Source organism: Drosophila tropicalis, unplaced genomic scaffold (assembly GCF_018151085.1).
Source record: "Drosophila tropicalis isolate 14030-0801.00 unplaced genomic scaffold, ASM1815108v1 contig_979, whole genome shotgun sequence".
Lineage (NCBI taxonomy): Eukaryota > Metazoa > Arthropoda > Insecta > Diptera > Drosophilidae > Drosophila > Drosophila tropicalis.
Window position 1 is genome coordinate 243,001 of NW_027173482.1, and position 16,980 is coordinate 259,980.

The following is a 16,980-nucleotide window of genomic DNA, read 5'->3' on the forward strand; positions in this document are numbered from 1 at the left end:
GCTTCTGTATGTCTCTTACTTCATTAAGAATTTTGCTAGTGAACTTACTAGCGTCTATTTCTTCTATCTTCTTCACCCTTTTATGCAACTCGTGCTGCTTCGCTAACAATTTTTCAATTTTGGTAGGGAACATTTTATATGGTGTCTGTATATGTATGCGACAATATATTTATTTATTTTTGTTAATATGTATTTACTTAAGTATATGGAAAATTTTCATTTTTTTTTTTTTTTTTTTGTATATTTACTTTTTGGTCTTGACTTTTTAACGGGCAACTTTCTTAAAAATGTTGTTATATATCTGTTATCACCAATTTTGGGTATTATTTTTTTTACTTCCCTACTTTGTCTCTTAGAATATATGAATGTATATTACTTTTTTTTTTTTTTTACATATATCCCTGCCTAGTTTTGCGTGTGGTTTTCAGGCCACACTCTAATTGAACAGCTTTAATGCCGCACAATTGTACATAGTTTGTTTTATAATTTATATAAAAAAAATATGCATCGCAGTGCATTAAAAAAATTATGCGACGCAGCGCACAGTTTTATTATTAATTTTTGTTGGGCGCTCTTTGTAGCGCTATCGGTTCACTTCAATCTCGGTTGCTGCAACTGCTTTTTTTTTTTTGTTTTTCCTGCATCAGCTGGTCGTCGCCGGTTGGCTGCACTGACGCTCCCTCGCAGGCGAAAGTGGCGGTTTGCCCCTCTCGCTGTTGATCTGCTGCTGTTGTCCTGGGCCTATGGGCTCAGGCGGTACCGGTGCCGGTCAGTGCACCAGATTTCCTTGTTCTTCAGTAGCCTCTTCTTTGCAACTATCCTGTTGCCTTGCAAATGCGTCGTTCATCTGCTTCTTGTTGCCGACTTGCAACTGCCTCGTTAATCTGCTTCTTGTTGCCAGTCGACTTGTAACCGCCTATAGTGTATATATAGGCGAGGATGTTTTTTTTTTAACTTTCGATATTAGGGCTTCGAATACGCCACACAACTGCAAACTGCTTTTAAATTCGAACGCACGCACTTTTTATTTATTAAGCAATAATATTTTGCTTTTATTTTATACTCTGTCTCTTACCACTGGTGGGGGAAAACAAGAGTTAGTTTATTTTGCTACCTTTAGCTGATCTTATCAGAAGAATTCAGACTTTAAGGAGCTGATTCATTCTCTGAGTCTCTTACCACTGGTGGGGGAAAACTACAGAGTTCCTTTTTTCTCGAAGGACCAAAATGAAGAGGATTTCAGCACCGCAAACTAAAACACCATCTTCATTCGTTGAATTCAAAATATGAACTGATTTTATTAACAAACGTCTTGTGTACATCAAAGAATTCCTAGACTCTAAGAGGCGACAATTGTTCTTAAAAATGCTTACTCTAATGTTTATATTTCATGCTCAGCGTCGGTTACTTGATACCGCGCCGCTGTTACAATCTTAAGTGTTTTCCACAGAGTGTGGATGCATGTTTTGTTTGGTTTTTGAGCCATACTTGAAATATGAATTTGTATCAGCTATTTTTGTTTTTGGAATTAAGCAATAATTGTCATAGGAATCTTTATGACTTATTTTTCTTGTATGTTTTGTGTATTTCGTTGTTCAATCTGATTTGGTGAAGCCATTTCAGATGAACGCGATGTTTATTCTTAAACAATACCTATTAATGGTTTGATGAAATACTATTTAATATTAGCTATTAAACCTCTGGTTTAATTTATATCAACTTGATCCGTTTTTTTCGAACCCAAACAGAACTGAACAAAAACAGTATTAGTGCCAAACAATCAAAATACAAATATTTACATTTTTTCCAGATAAAAACATTGAAGTTGGCTATCTTGTATATAAATTATCTTGTAGATGTAATTGATGGTGATCGTGACCCAAATGGTGGATTTCGTGCGGAACTTAAAGAGCTAAATCGCAATCCTTGTTACGACAAAGTGCCATACTCTAAAAATGAAGTTAAGGTGAGTGAAAAATGTTAAAAATACGTCATGGAGCCACCGTTGAACCACCATAATTTGTCATTTGAAAATCTTGGTACATAAAAATCATAGATATGTGTACACATATGTCCGTTCGCCGGAGTAAACACTTAAATCTCTCAAAATAAAAGAGCTAAGGGCATATTTTTTGTAAGCTTTTTAAACTTTTATTACAGTTTTTTTTGAAGACTCTAAGATTTAAAAACACAAATTTTGGTATAAAGAGTCGTCCGAATATTTAATACGTTGTGGATATGACAGAAACATGAAAAATGACACATTTCGGGTAGCCGCTTAAAAAATAAACCTTCTTGTCGAATCAGTTTTTCTCACTATACTCTAAAAAAGATAATATTGTTCAGCTAACAATATTCCTCAATGTGATATAAAATATTATAATTCAGAATACAATATTTGACTGCCTGAACAGCAGAATGATTTCCTCTATTTTATGAAACCTAATACTGGATAAAAATAAACTAGGTTACCAACAGTTAAGCCGCTTTTTCGTCGTTTACCATTTACCTAAAATTCAAAAAACATAAAATTCTGTTTCAGACCTTACATGACAAAATCCAACATTGAATAATTGGAGTCTTATTCTTATTCATTGTTTTTGATATTTCCAGGAGTCTGAATACTCTTTTTCTGAATGGACTTGCGTGGACAGACCGGATTATTGCTTTTGACATCACATTTATAAACTTTTTTTATTATTTTGTTTATATTGTGGGAAGAAGGTTTCATAGCTTGCTTGGAACTGATTGTAGTTTTTTACCATTAATCTGTTTAGACAACTTCCATTTAATTCTTTTGAACTCCTAGAGTCTGAGAGTTTATTTATATACACAACACTTTTGTAAATAAAATCAGTTCATATTTTGAATTTAAAGAATGAAGATCGTGTTTTTAGTTGTGGTACTAAATTCCTCTTCATTTTTGGTCCTTCGAGCCGGATAGATCATGTTTGGTCCTTCGATAAAAAGAACTCTGTAGTTCTCCCCCACCAGTGGTAAGAGATTTAGAGAGTGAATCAGCTCTTTGAGGTCTGAATTCTTACGCAAGTGTTAATGCTAAGACCAGCTAAAGGAAACAAAATAAATAACTTTTGTTTTCCCCCACCAGTGGTAACAGACAGAGTATAAAATAAAAGCAAAATATTGCTTAATAAAAGTGCGTGCGTTCGAACCTTCGGGACCTAAACATCAGCAGCTGACAACGAGCGTGAAAGGCAGGCCGTCTTTTACGCCTTCGAGGGAGCCAAACGGCGACGACCTGCTGTTGCGAAAAAAGGAGTTTCAGATTATAAATAAGAAATACTAGGTATATATATAATCTAAGATATAAATATTGTGAAACTGAGCGGAACCTTATCTGCCCGATAGCAGTATAGCCTGTAAAGCTATACGAAACTCTATGTAGGAAGATCACTGCGATGATCGAGTAGAGAAACTGAAAAAAAATACTTATATGGATAACCTAATAGACGCATTAGACAAAGTGTTCACTAAGTGTTCTCTAAAGGTGTTAGAGAAGCAGGTAGAGTTACATACCAGGTTAATGCTGTTAGAAGCACTAGATTCTATAAGGAATCAATGGATGGCTCCAGTTTTCGATCATCATTATTTCAGAGATAAAATACGAGAAAGGGTGTTAAAGATAATTGCCAAAATTATAGACATACAAGAGGCAGAAAAACCAGGCACTAGTAAGCCGGTGTGCGTTGAAGAAGAAGCGAACATTACAGAGATGTTTGAAGATAGCAAAGGAGAGTCGCGCGGGGATGCGACCTCTAACGCTAATGTTACCCAGGATATATTTAAGGATAGAATCCGACAACTCTAGGAATATTTAGAGGTAGTTGAGTTGAAATGTACAGGCAATGGGACATGGATAAAATATGTTAATAAGATCATTTATTTATTGGAGAAAGTTCATGCGTGCCAGGTATTCACAAATGATGCAAGATTTAAGAATACTATGGATGATTTAGAATTCGATAAAAATAAGAAATAAAAATAAACAATAAGGAAAATTGTAAGAGTGAGAATGTAACCGTGAGAGGTGAACTACCAGTGTTGCCAAGGATTCAGGTACCCACATTTTCTGGAGAGGCTTGAGAATGGGACCTGTTTGTGGAGTCATTTACGGAATTAATTGAAAAAAGAGAAGAGAGAGAGAGAGTCTTGCTCTCTTAAGTTCAATTATTTAAAATCCACGTTAAAATCCACGTCAGGTACCCACATTTTTTGGAGAGGCTAGAGAATGGGAATGTTTGTGGAGTCATCCAATCTTGCTCTTAAGTTCAAATATTTAAGATCCGCATTAAATGGCGAACCCAGGAGCATGGTAGCTCATCTATTGCCAGGTTCAGCTGACAATTATAGTGCCGCTTGGGAACTGTTAACCAAGCGGTATGAAACTAAACGGAGGGTATTTTTCGAACAATTAAGTCGGATCGTTGATTTACTGATGATCAACAATGAATCCGCAAAAAGTATAAAGGAAGTTATTGACATAGCTTATGAGTCAGTGCACTTAATTAAAATTAAAACAAACTTGTCCGATGAAATTGCCGTGATATTCGCTTAACACATACTGCGAAAATTTGACAGAGAGTCTGATGTCATGGAATACTTGGAGCAAAGATATTGTTCGCTCAGTGCCATGAGCAAAGAAGAGAAAAAACGGTTACAAAAAACGTCGGTTTCGGGGTTCGAATATAATTGTCCGGCTTGCAAAGTTGCAGGGCTTAAGGCGTATATGCCAAAAAAGTACAGATTTGCACAAGATGCTTGAACCATTCAAGCAATAAAGTATGCACAAATGAAATGGTCTGTTCATTGTGGACACCATACCTTACTCCATTTTGAATAAAAAACCTAAACCTGGTAATGTTGATATAATAACACTATGCAACAAATTTAAGGATACTAAAATCAAACCGCACCGGACCTTTTTTTTCTGAAAGTTCATGTATTGAATAGCAAAACCCTATTTGGGTTTTTCCTAGTTAGCTCGTTTTTATACCCTTGCAAAAAGGGTATATTAATTTTGGTCAGAAGTGTGAAACGCATAGAACGAAGCATCTCCGACCATACAAAGTATATATATTGTTGATCAGCACGACGAGACGAGTTCAAATAGCCATGTCCGTCCGTCCGTCTGGATCAACGCAAACTCCTCCTAGACCGTAAGAGCCACAGAGCTGAAATTTTGCACATAGGCTTGTATGTAATGCAGTGGTTGTATATCTCGGATTCAGCCGGATCGGACCACTATATCATATAGCTCCCATACAAACCCCAAAGTCACGAACAGTGACTTTTCTCAATAACTTCGTTATATTCTGTGCTATTATTGTGAAACTTTTTATTAGAGAGTTTATTACGCCTATAAACGACTGTGCCAAATTTGATCAAGATCGGATGACAATATCATATAGCTCCCATAGGAACGATCGGTCGAAAACAGTGACTTTTGTAAATAACTTCGTTACTTTTATTGCGATTGCTTTCAAATTAAATATTTGTTAGTTTAATATATCTGTTAATGACTGTGACAAACTTGATCAAGATCGGGTGACTATATCATATAGATCCCATAGGAACGATCGGTCGAAAACAGTGACTATTATCAATATGTTCGTTTTTTCCTATGTTTGTAGGCCATTATTTCGCAAACATAATGCTTTTTGGATTTTCTGTGCTATTATCGTGAAACTAATATTAGAGAGTGTATTACGCCTAAAAACGACTGTGCCAAATTTGATCAAGATCGGATGACTATATCATATAGCCCCCATAGGAACGATCGGTCGAAAACAGTGACTTTTGTAAATAACTTCGTTATTTTTAACGCGATTGCTTTCAAATTAAACATTTGTTAGTTTAATATATCTGTTAATGACTGTGCGGAATTTTATTAAGATCGGGTGACTATATCATATAGATCCAATTGGAACGATCGGTGGAAAACACTGACTTGTAAATAATTTCGTTACTTTTACCGCGATTGCTTTCAAATTAAACATTTCTTAATTTAATATATCTGTTAATGACTGTGCCGAATTTGATAAAGATCGGGTGACTATATCATATAGCTCCCATAGGAACGATCGGGCGATTGCAATTCTGGAGTTCTTTAGCAAAGTCTGCTGATAATAGAACTTGGTAGTTCTTGAAATAGCTATACAGACAACCTGCTCACCTTTTGGTGTATTTTGCTGTTTACGGCAAATCTTTCCAAAGATTAGTGATGCAAAATTAAAAAATTTAAAGTCATTTTTTTATATCTACACGAATACTTTTGACTTATATCAAATGTTTTAGGCGTTTTGAATGGACCTGATATTCGGAGATTGGTAAAGTCTGAAGATTTCAACAAAGTTTTAACTGGCGACAAGTTCATTGCGTGGACATCAATAAAGGAGACCATCGTTGGGCTTTTAGGCAAAAATCGTTCGCCTAATTGTGCATGTCTACATTTTTTGTTTTTAAGAATAAATTTTGATACTATTCTCACAAAAAAATACTTATAAATTAAAAATAATTCCAAAATATTATTTTCACAAAAAAATTGTTATAAATTAAAAATTACTCTAAAAAAGGGCTTAATTGAAATTTTTTCTGGAACTGTAGCTGAAAAAGTCATTTTGGAATATATAACATTAATAAAATGAATTTATTTAAACATTAACAATTTTTCTACAATAAATAAGGATGAATTAGGTCGAATGCATGAAGAAGAAATCGATATATAAGTCATATTTACCTCATATGACAAACTAAAAAATACCCCCAAAATGAAAAATTTCAACTCGCTATAAAAAAAAAACGAGCTAACTTTGAAAAACCCAAATAGGGGTTCGCTATTCAATACATGTACTTTCAGAAAAAAAAGGTCCGGTGCGGTTTGATTTTTGGTGTTGCACAGTGTAATGGGTGTTAGCGTGTATACCGAAATCATAAATGAAGGACTTACAAAGATTGATGGCCTACTCGGCCAAAATACTTAATTTGGTTGGATCGACTCGGGATGCAACAAATCAAAAAGTAATAAATCTGTAGATTTACAATAGATGTCACATGTTTTAAAAAGTGTTGGGAAAAGAAAAAAGGTGGATGAAAAATACAACACAATTCAAAACAAACTCAACCACAAAACTCAAGATTCGCAATCGACTCCTCCGGCAGAGTCCTTAGAAATAAGATAAAAGCTAATGTAAAAGAAATAGTTTTTCAAAGTAAAAAAAAAAAAATAAGTTTATGTCCCTCGGCAGGACCTCACTTTGGAGGTAAAGTTGAAGAAAAAGTATATATCCCAGAGCCAGTACAAAATAAGAATATTCAGATGGCAATGGTTAAATTAAATAATGATCATCTTAAAAATAGTGTCAAAATAGATTCAGGTATCAAATTGTCAGAGGCTGTATTACAAAAAGGGCAGATAGTGCAAAATCTTTACAAAAGGACAACTATTAAACCGAATGACCACTCAAATTTCAGCTATCAGCGAAATGTCAAAACAGTGAAGCAAAAGCCACATTGGCTTACGCCGAGAGGTAGAAGTAGTTGGTCTTCAAAAATTCCACCATATAAAAAGGCTAGTCAACACAGTAATACTCATCAGGAGTGGGTAGATAATCCGAAACAAAAAATGTAAAGCATTGGGCAATATTAGTATACCAATTTAATACAATACAACAGAATAGGAAGTGAGTTTAAGCAACATTGATTTGCTAGGGTTAACTTCCCTCATGTAGCTGGTCATGCTTCTTTAAGAACAGTTATTTTACTAATGAAAATGTTAATTTTAATTTGTATAAGACAACTAACTATAACTAAATGAAGTAAGTAAGTCGATTCGGCGAATTGGGTATACCATACACCAGGTGAAACAAATATTTCGAATTTCAAAAAACAAATGTATGTCTATTGTTTTTACATGCTTCATATTATATGCTATCTAGCTCACTCTAGAAACACACGAGCACTCTAGCCAACGGCCAATTTTAGCCTTATGAATCGCGTAGTAAAATACGTTCATACTCATATTTTCTAGTCCGAATTCAATAAAATTTGGTAGTTTGGTAGAAGTAGTTAAGATTAATTGGTTTGCCGGATTTGATATATGATATAGTGGTCCGATCCAGCTGAATCCGAGTCATACCTGTGCAGTACCTATATACAAGCCTACGTGCAAAATTTCAAGTAGCTCTGTGCTCTAGAAATCTATGAGAAGTTTGCTTTGATCCAGACGGATGGTCAGAGGGACGGACAGTTGGATGATATGAGGTAGTCTTGTCGTGCTAATCAAAAATATATTTACTTTATATGGTCTGAGATGCTTCTTTCTATGCGTTGCACACTTATGACCGGACTACGTCTTTCGATTTTCAAGTAAGCTGCTTTGAGTTTTCGACTGCTATCATCATCTTTCTCTGCTTCCTACTACCTCTATCGAACTAAGAGTTTATAAACTCTTTGCTTGAGATGTTGATGCACTTGATGTTGACTTTTTGATGGTGTAATGACCGGGTTCCACTTCGTTTAGAGTTTGGGAAACAAACACGTCAGTTCCGTCTGGTGGTAATATTAAGATTGATTTTTATTCCAAAAATATTCTTTTGCTTAACCTATTGTTACATATACATATATTCATATGCTGCGACATACATACTTATTATTTGGAGCGCTTGCATCAAAGTGCTTGGTCAGCGTAACACGCTGGCCTTGCTCTAGCTCATGTTACGCCTGTGCATTGTTGCTTATGTGAATTTTTAATCTATCCTTATGTACTGTTTGTATCTTATTTTCATTGTTCCTAATTTTTATGTTGTTATTTTTAGATGTTTCTACATCTTCGAATGGTCCTAAATAAGCTGAATCAAGAAGAAGAAACTTTATCTCCTATTTCTATTTTCAAATCATATCATAAAAGTTTTTCTGGTTTTCTTTTTATTTTTCTAACATTATTCTAGCTCTATTGTATGCTAGTTATACCCTTGCAGAGGGTATTATAAAATTGGGCAGATGTTTGTAACGCACAGAAGGAGACGTTTTCGACCCCATAAAGTATATATATTCTTGATCAGCACGAGAAGCTGAGTCGATATAGCCATATCCGTCTGACCGTCTGTCCGTCTAAGCCTATGCGTTTTACTCAGCCATCCTAGGAGCTATCAGGCTGAAATTTTTTTTGTGTGCCTTCTGGAACAGATCAAGTATGAAAATTGTCAGGATCGGACCACTATATTATACATATAGAGTAAACATTTCAAACAAATTTCATAAAAATTTGAGTATCCCCATGAAATATGCTAATGTGATAGAATCGGATATAAAACATAAGATCCCAAAACTACCGATCGGATAAATAGAACACAAGTTACAGTCAATGTAAATCGGTTCAATCGCTGCCGCAGCGCTGCTTGCTGTCTACTACGTCATTCGTCACCAACAGAGTACAGAGTATATTTCTAATCTAAACTTAACTTCTTTAGCATAATCATCTATGTTATATAATGGTTCTATTCTATTTATGCTATTAAAATGGATTGGTAAATTATTTTGATTACCAAATACAAGTTCATGGGGACAGTATTTGTGTGTTACTGATAGGGTTGTGTTAAAACAGTACACAAAATATTGTAACCATATGTCCCAATCAGTTTTATATACTGATATATATGATCTAATGTACTCATTGAATGTCCTATGACTTCCTTTAACGGTACCCAAGGTCTGGTGGTGGTGTGCAGTTGACGGAATGTTGTCTATTTTTAAATATTTGCACAAGTCATTTATTATTGAATTATTTTATTGAATTTTTTTATTGGGAATTCTGTTCCCATGTCCGTAATGAACGTCTTCATTCGACCGTAGTTCAGAATGAAGGATTCAAAAATAGCTTTTGAGATTGTTGTAGCGCTTTTATTGGGAACTGGTACTAAGTATTTTGTCAAGTCACATATTAGAGTGACAGCAAATTCATTACCATTTTCAGATTTTGGTAGTGGACCAATGGGGTCTACTATTACCCTATCAAAAGCATGTATGGGGGTTTCTGTAATAACTAAGAGTGTTTTTATGTGCTTTGTCGTTTTTGAATTTAAGCATTTTTCACATTTATTAATGTAGTCATGTCATGTTTTTCCAATAATAATATCTTTTTACTTTGGCCAAAGTTTTTGTGATGCCTGTATGGCCACCCTGTATCGGATCATCATGGTATGTAGACAATATGGTCTGTAACAATGGTCACCGGTTGGAGTAGCGCTACTCTTAATGTTTTCAATATTTTATTGCCCATTTCTTTAAAAGATTCTATTGAAAATGTTACAAAGATCTTTTCACTCGATGCCAATTTGAGTTGTTTGATGTTGAGTATACCGGAATGTTTTTCAAGCCTTTGAAAAAACTGACCTAAGTCGAGATTTCCATTGGAGTACAGATCTCTAATCTAAATTCTTGCTATAACTTTTTTCCTTGTTTGAGAAAACAAAAATTATGTGTTATGCGCAAGGTCACTACTTTTCGTACTTCATCATTGCAGAGTACTTCATGTATTTTGTTTCATTTTTATCATCTGGCTACAGATTATTTTGTCTACTTTGTTGCCTGGTAGTGACTTTCAGGACACTTGCTTTTGTATTTTTTAGATCCTGTATTGTAATGCGGGAAAATGCATCTACAACAAAATTATCTTTTCCCTTCAGATATTCTACTGTAAGTTCATATTCCTCTAGATCAAGTCTCATTCTTGTTAATTTTGAACTCGGATTTATCATAGAAAATAAATACGCTAAGGGTCTATGGTCTGTTTAGACTCGGAAGTGTCTGCCATATATATATGGGCGAAAGTGTGTAATAGCCCAGTGTATCGCAGCTAGTTCTTGCTTAGTAGTACTTTTATTACTTTCACCTTTAGTGAACGAACGGGACGCGTATGCTACTGGCAACTGCTTATCGCCATAAGTTTGAGTTAGTGCTGCTCCACATGCATATTTGCTAGCATCTGTTATTATACAAAATTCTTTGCTAAAATCTGGATACTGCAGCAGTGTGGGTTAAGGCTTTTTTCAGATATTCAAATCCTTTTTGGCATTCTTCAGACCAAACCAATTCTACGTTTTTCTTACATAGTTGTATTATCGGACGTGCATGTTCTGCGAAGTTTTTAATAAAACGTCTGTAATAGTTGCAAAAGGCTACGAATCTTCTAGCACTATCAGCATCTGTTGGTACTGGGTATTTTTCAATGACTTCATATTTGGTGTCATCTGGCAATATTCCTTTATCGGTTCACTTGTGACCCAAGAATGTCATTTCGTGCATGAAGAATGAACATTTCTCTTGATGCAGTTTTAGATTGTGTTTTCTGCATATGTCGAAAATATCCTTTAGGTTTTTGAGCATGTGTTTCTCAGAACAGCCACTGACTATTATCATCTATTCTTGGTAATGGAAATCTATCGGACAACAATTTTTTGTTTATTTGACGATAGTCTATTACCAATCGCCATCGTTTTTTTTCTGATCCTGGTAAACCCTTTTTCGGTACCAGTATTTTATCTGTAATGAGTTTATCGACTTGTCTAGTTATATCTTCTTTATGCATGTGTGGTATTCTGTAATTTTTTGTGTATACTGGCTGGTTGTCATTCAATCTTAGTTCTTTCTTATAAAAGTTGTTCGTAGTAGTTGGTTCGTTTTCTAAACCAAATACATCTGTATACTTGGTGCAGAGCTCTTCTAGTACGACTTCTTGATTTAAGATGACTTTATTTGTATTTTCGTTTGTAATATTTATTTGTCGGATTACTTCAGATCTTGCTGGGGGGATTGTGGTATTGCTATCACAAGTGTGTATTATTGGGATATTTATTGCAAAATTTAAATTATTTGGTCTTGATATTAGTGAATCGTTTGGTTCACTGAAATCTAATTGGCAATTAAAAGTTTTGAAGAAATCTAGTCCTAAAATTCCATCAAATGAAATCGGGAAACTTTAATCTACTATGTGGAATTTGTGTGGAATTATGAATTCATTCATTCGTAGTTCTATGAGGGTTAGACCTTTGGAAATATGTTCTATATGTTCAAAAGTATCTGTTTTTATATCCTTCAGAGGGTATAAAAAATTGGTCAGATGTTTGCTTTCCTTAGGGGATAAGGGAAGAAGAAGAACAAATTGTAGTATGAAGAGTGAAATTGTTTTGCTTGTAAACTATTATTGTCAAGGACTACAAGGGTATATAAACTTCGGCATAGCCAAATTTAACTTCTGTGATATTTTCTTTTATTATTGTGTTGTATGTATTTTCATTTTTGACTTTGATGAAAATACTAAGGCTAAGGTTGAATGTGTTAACATTTACAGTTTCTTCTGAATATCTGAAGGGATCTATCGGTTTTCCAAATAACTTTGGGTAACTCGTACACTCCCATTACCGTTATTGGAATTACCTCGGTTGGAATTACCTCGGTTCGAGCTGTTTCGGTGGGCATTACTTTTTCCTCGGTTGTTGTATTGTGAGTTACGAAGATATCCACCTGTATTATTATTTTTCCTATAACCGTTATTTTGGTAATTAGCTCTACCTCGGTAATTATTTTGTCCATTTTTATTTATCAAATTCAATGCGTCCATGAAGCTCTGAAGATTTTCTATTCTGCCAGTTTAATAACTGTGGCCATTTTCAAAAAATCAGTGACTGTTTGAGTCAATTATGTGTTTTCTGATGAAATGGCTGGTTTTTTTTTTTTGTATCAAGTATGGCTCAAAAACCAAACAAAACATGCGTCCACACTCTGTGCAAAAGCACCTAAGATAACAGCGGCGCGGTATCAAGTAGCTGACGCTGTGCATGAAATATAAACATTAGAATAAGCGTTTTTAAGAACAATTGTCGCGTCCTAGAGCCTAAGAATTTTTTTACATAGACAAGACGTTTGTTAATAAAATCAGTTCATATTTTGAATTCAACAAATGAAGATGGTGTTTTAGTCTGCGGTGCTGAAATCCTCTTCAGTCTTTTTATACAGGCCATGCATTTATCTTACTATAGTGTTCTATTAATACTGCTTTAATATTTTCTAGGCTTTCTATTATTATTTTTGAGTGTTTTTGTACTGTACCTTGGGATGTTTCCCTATTCTGCGGAGGCACTTAAAAGATTTATTTAATTCTTGCGCATATATTCTAGCTTTTGTTATTATGTCATCCCAATTAATCATAGTTTGTTGAAAAGAATTTACACTCTCTTTTTTTTTTTTAATTCCCTGAGCGATCAATTGTCTCCATGGGTTGGCCGAATAGGTTATGTACCCAGGCGGGTAGAATTCTGTTTTTCCGTTTTAAGCGGTTGTATGCTTTTACTATGGATCTTTCTATCAAATAGGCTATCCTTGATTTATATTTTCTAGCAGTCCTCGGTAGATGACTTGTCTAAGTGACCCAGTTATTTGGGCAACTGAACAACGAGGATCCGGGTTCGAATCCCAGGCTAGTGTATGCATGTAGTTTTCGTCTAATTGTAAGCCGAAGGCCTTAGCTGCCAGTGCTTGTAAAATATAGTTAGGTTTATAGTTTACAACTATATCCTATACTTATAACAATAACAATAACAATTTTCTATTATGTACAATCCAGTATTTGATTTCTTTATATTTTGAATTGCTTTCACCTCCGATAAAGAGGAAGTCTAGAAATGGAACGTATTTGTTCAAATATTTAAGTTCTACTCGACCCATTTTTATACTGTATTTAGGCCATCTGCTCTACTCTGATATTTTTTCTTATTTATCTTAATATGCATTGCATATAATTTCAAAGCCAGATTTATGGCTACCAATATTAGTATAGCTAACAATAATATTCCTATTTCTTCTAAATTTTCCCTATGATCTCCTATTTTTATGCTGTTACCGACATTAGAGGTTGGATGATCTATTTTGGATTTTTGGGAACCCATCTTACTAAAAAAAATTCCTTTTTGGTCGTTTCCTTCACGCCTTAGCCTGGCGTATTTTCCACCTCTCGACTTCGTGAGGTCTTCCTTTACGTGCTTTTTTTTTTTTTTTTTTTTTCAATTATTAATTTATTTATTTGTGTGTGTTTCTTTTTTTTTTTTTTATTTCGTTTATTAATTTTTATAATTTACTACAAAAAAAATACATATATACATAGCGTTTCACAATATAGACTGCGAAGATGGCGAGTGATCCGGGACAGCACATGCGGTACCGACTCTTTGTCCAACCTCAAAGAAATGCAACATGGTGCGCGTCTTCGACTATTCCACTACCACACCATGTACATTCGTCTGCTGTATAGTGCCTAAACCGCTGCAGGTAGCTTCTAAAACAGCCATGGCCACTCAAGAGCTGAGTTAGGTAAAAATTTACCTCGCCATGCGTTCTGTTCAACCAGGGGTCGAGCTTCGAAATTAGCCGGTGCGTCTTCATCCGTGTGACCCATCTTCCCTTAGGCGATAGGTCCCAGCGCCTCTGCCATCGGCATATGCTTTGTAGCCGCTGGTGCTGCCGGTTGCCCGTCTCTGAAGAAGAGCCGCTGGATGCGTCCGTTCTCTTGTCGTAGTACATGGCCTTGGACTCTCTGACTAGTTCGTCAACTGGCACCATGCTTGCTAGAACCAGTGCCGCCTCGTCCGACACCGTCCTAAAGGCGCTGCACACCCTGATTGCGCTCAGCCTGTAAGTCGCCTCAAGGTCGCGGCGGTAGCTTTTTTGTCCATTGCATCGGCCCAGATAGGAGAGGCGTAAAGGGCTATCGACCTTGTGACACTCGTCAGCAGTCTTCTACGTCCCTCCTTGGGGCCTCGCGTGTTCATCATTATCCTTGAAAGTGACCTTAAAGAGACAAGGGCCCTTTGATTCGCGTACTCTTAGTCCAGCAGAGCTTAGCCATCGGTCCACACTGGCGACTGCACACCACGCCTCTGCATCCTTCAACTCCTTCGCTACCACCACCAGTGCTACGTCGTCAGCAAACCCGACGATTTGTGTGTGCGACGGCAGCTGCAAAGTAGCTCCTTACTAGTTGCACCAAGCCCCTTGATACGCCAAACGACTCCAGACCTTCCAGGATTTTGCCCCATCTCGCCGTGTTGAAAGCATTGCGCACATCCAATGTAACCACTAGGCAGTATTTCTTGGATCCGCCCCTTCATCTGGTTTCAGAAATGGCGTCCGCCGCAATATTGACCACCCTGTTTATGGCGTCAGTATTGGACCGTGCTTTCCTGAAGCCGAACTGCATTTCGGATAAGTCGCCATGTCGTTCGATTTCTTGCTGTATCCGAGTTAGTTTCGCTTGCGAATGTCAGGTCTGTTATGGAACCATTTCCCGCTCTGCTGAAGGTATTCCTGCCCCCTGTATTCAGCGTCTCAAGGTTGAGCGATGCCAAAGCCTCTAACAGGATACGTCCCCTTGCATCAGTTCTTGGACAGCCCCAGTCAATAGCCCAGGCATTGAAATCGCCCGCAATAACGACTCGTGGCCGGCCTCTGGCGTCTTCTACGAGGTCATCCAAGACCTCACCAAAGCGAGCAATTGGTAAACTGGGTGGCAAGTAGCAGCTATACAATACCAGATCATTCACCTTGGCTCTGCTGAAATGTTGAAAGGACCTTGTGTCTTGCAGCGGGCTTGATGCCCCACAAGACCATATTGCGGATCTCCTGTCGGCATCAGTCACCCACTTGGATGACTCTCCAGTAGAGTAGGGCTCGCTTAGAAGAGCTACATCGATTGACTGCTCTCTGATCGTCTGTTGCAGTAGGTCCTGCGCCGCGATGCAGTGGTTTAGGTTCAGCTGCAGGATCTTCATTGCTGACGAAGTCATTTGCGCAGCTTTGGGGTCCTCGAGTCGCCCCTTGCTGTGCATAGGCGGCTGACAGCTCGGTGTTTTTTTTTTTTTTTTAATTCATTTATTGATATATGGGTAAATATAAATAGGAAAAGAAAGTTATATACAAAAAGCAGAAGTATAGACAAGAGAAATAAAGGGAAGGAAAAGAATTTTACTATAGGGATCCTGCGGGACTGCCTTGTGGTATTGCTTCGCAGGTCTATAGTGGGCTGTCGATGCCCCTCAGGTATTGCGCTCTCTCTCCAGCTCTCGTAGCTTCCTTATCGTTGCTGCAGCATATGTGCATACCGCCGACCACGCCGATTGCGATGTGATCATAATGTTTACCAGGTTGAAAGGTGTGGGCTCTTCTCCAAGGTCTGCCGTTAGCCTTTGCCTCTCGTTGGTAAACCTCATGCAGTAAAAAATCACATGTTCAGGGCTTTCTTGTTTGCCTTGTTTACACAGGGTGCATTCCGCACTGGACTCGTCTCCAAATCGGAACAGGTATGACCTGAAACATCCATGGCCGCTAAGGAGCTGGGTCAGTTCGAAGGTGACTTGTCGCCTGTTTACCCATGTATGTAAATCCGGGATAAGCTTGAATGTCCATCTGCCCTTCTGCGATGCTGCCCAGCGTGATTGCCATTCTGCTAGGCTTGATCGCCTGGCATCTGCAGTTGCCTCCCTTCTGGCTGGTGGTAACCATTCCGCACTCTGCCGACGGTATGTTGCCTCTAATCCTCGTCTGTATGACTTCGTCTCCATCGCATCCGCCCATACTGGCGCGCCGTAAAGCATGGTCGACCTGACGACGTTCATCAATAATAATCGTTGAGATTGTCCCGGGCCTCTTGTGTTGAGCATGATTCGGCTCAGGGATCTTCCCAGTTCAGCCGCTCTTGCACTCGCGTGCCCCAAGTGTTCTCGGAAACAGAGGCGTGTATCCAAGAAAACACCTAAGTACCGGATTGCTCTAGCTGAGCCGATTGTGCATGTGTCTAGCACAATTTTTGCCTGCTCCACCGTTTTCCTGCTGCTGATAAGAACTGCTTCCGTTTTTTGATATGCGAGTTCTAGTCCTGCGTTCGCAAGCCACTGTTTTGCTATGGCAATCGAT

The 16,980-nt window shown here is 37.2% G+C and overlaps 1 protein-coding gene across 1 annotated transcript in view; it reads left to right on the forward strand.

Moving 5' to 3' along the window:
* Hand (heart- and neural crest derivatives-expressed protein) overlaps positions 1-16,980 on the forward strand; it is a 325,738-nt gene that overhangs the window by 172,805 nt on the left and 135,953 nt on the right. The window contains exon 3 of the mRNA XM_068302366.1: positions 1,811-1,966. Within this exon, the coding sequence (XP_068158467.1) occupies positions 1,811-1,966 (156 nt within the window). The remainder of the gene's footprint in view (positions 1-1,810; positions 1,967-16,980) is intronic.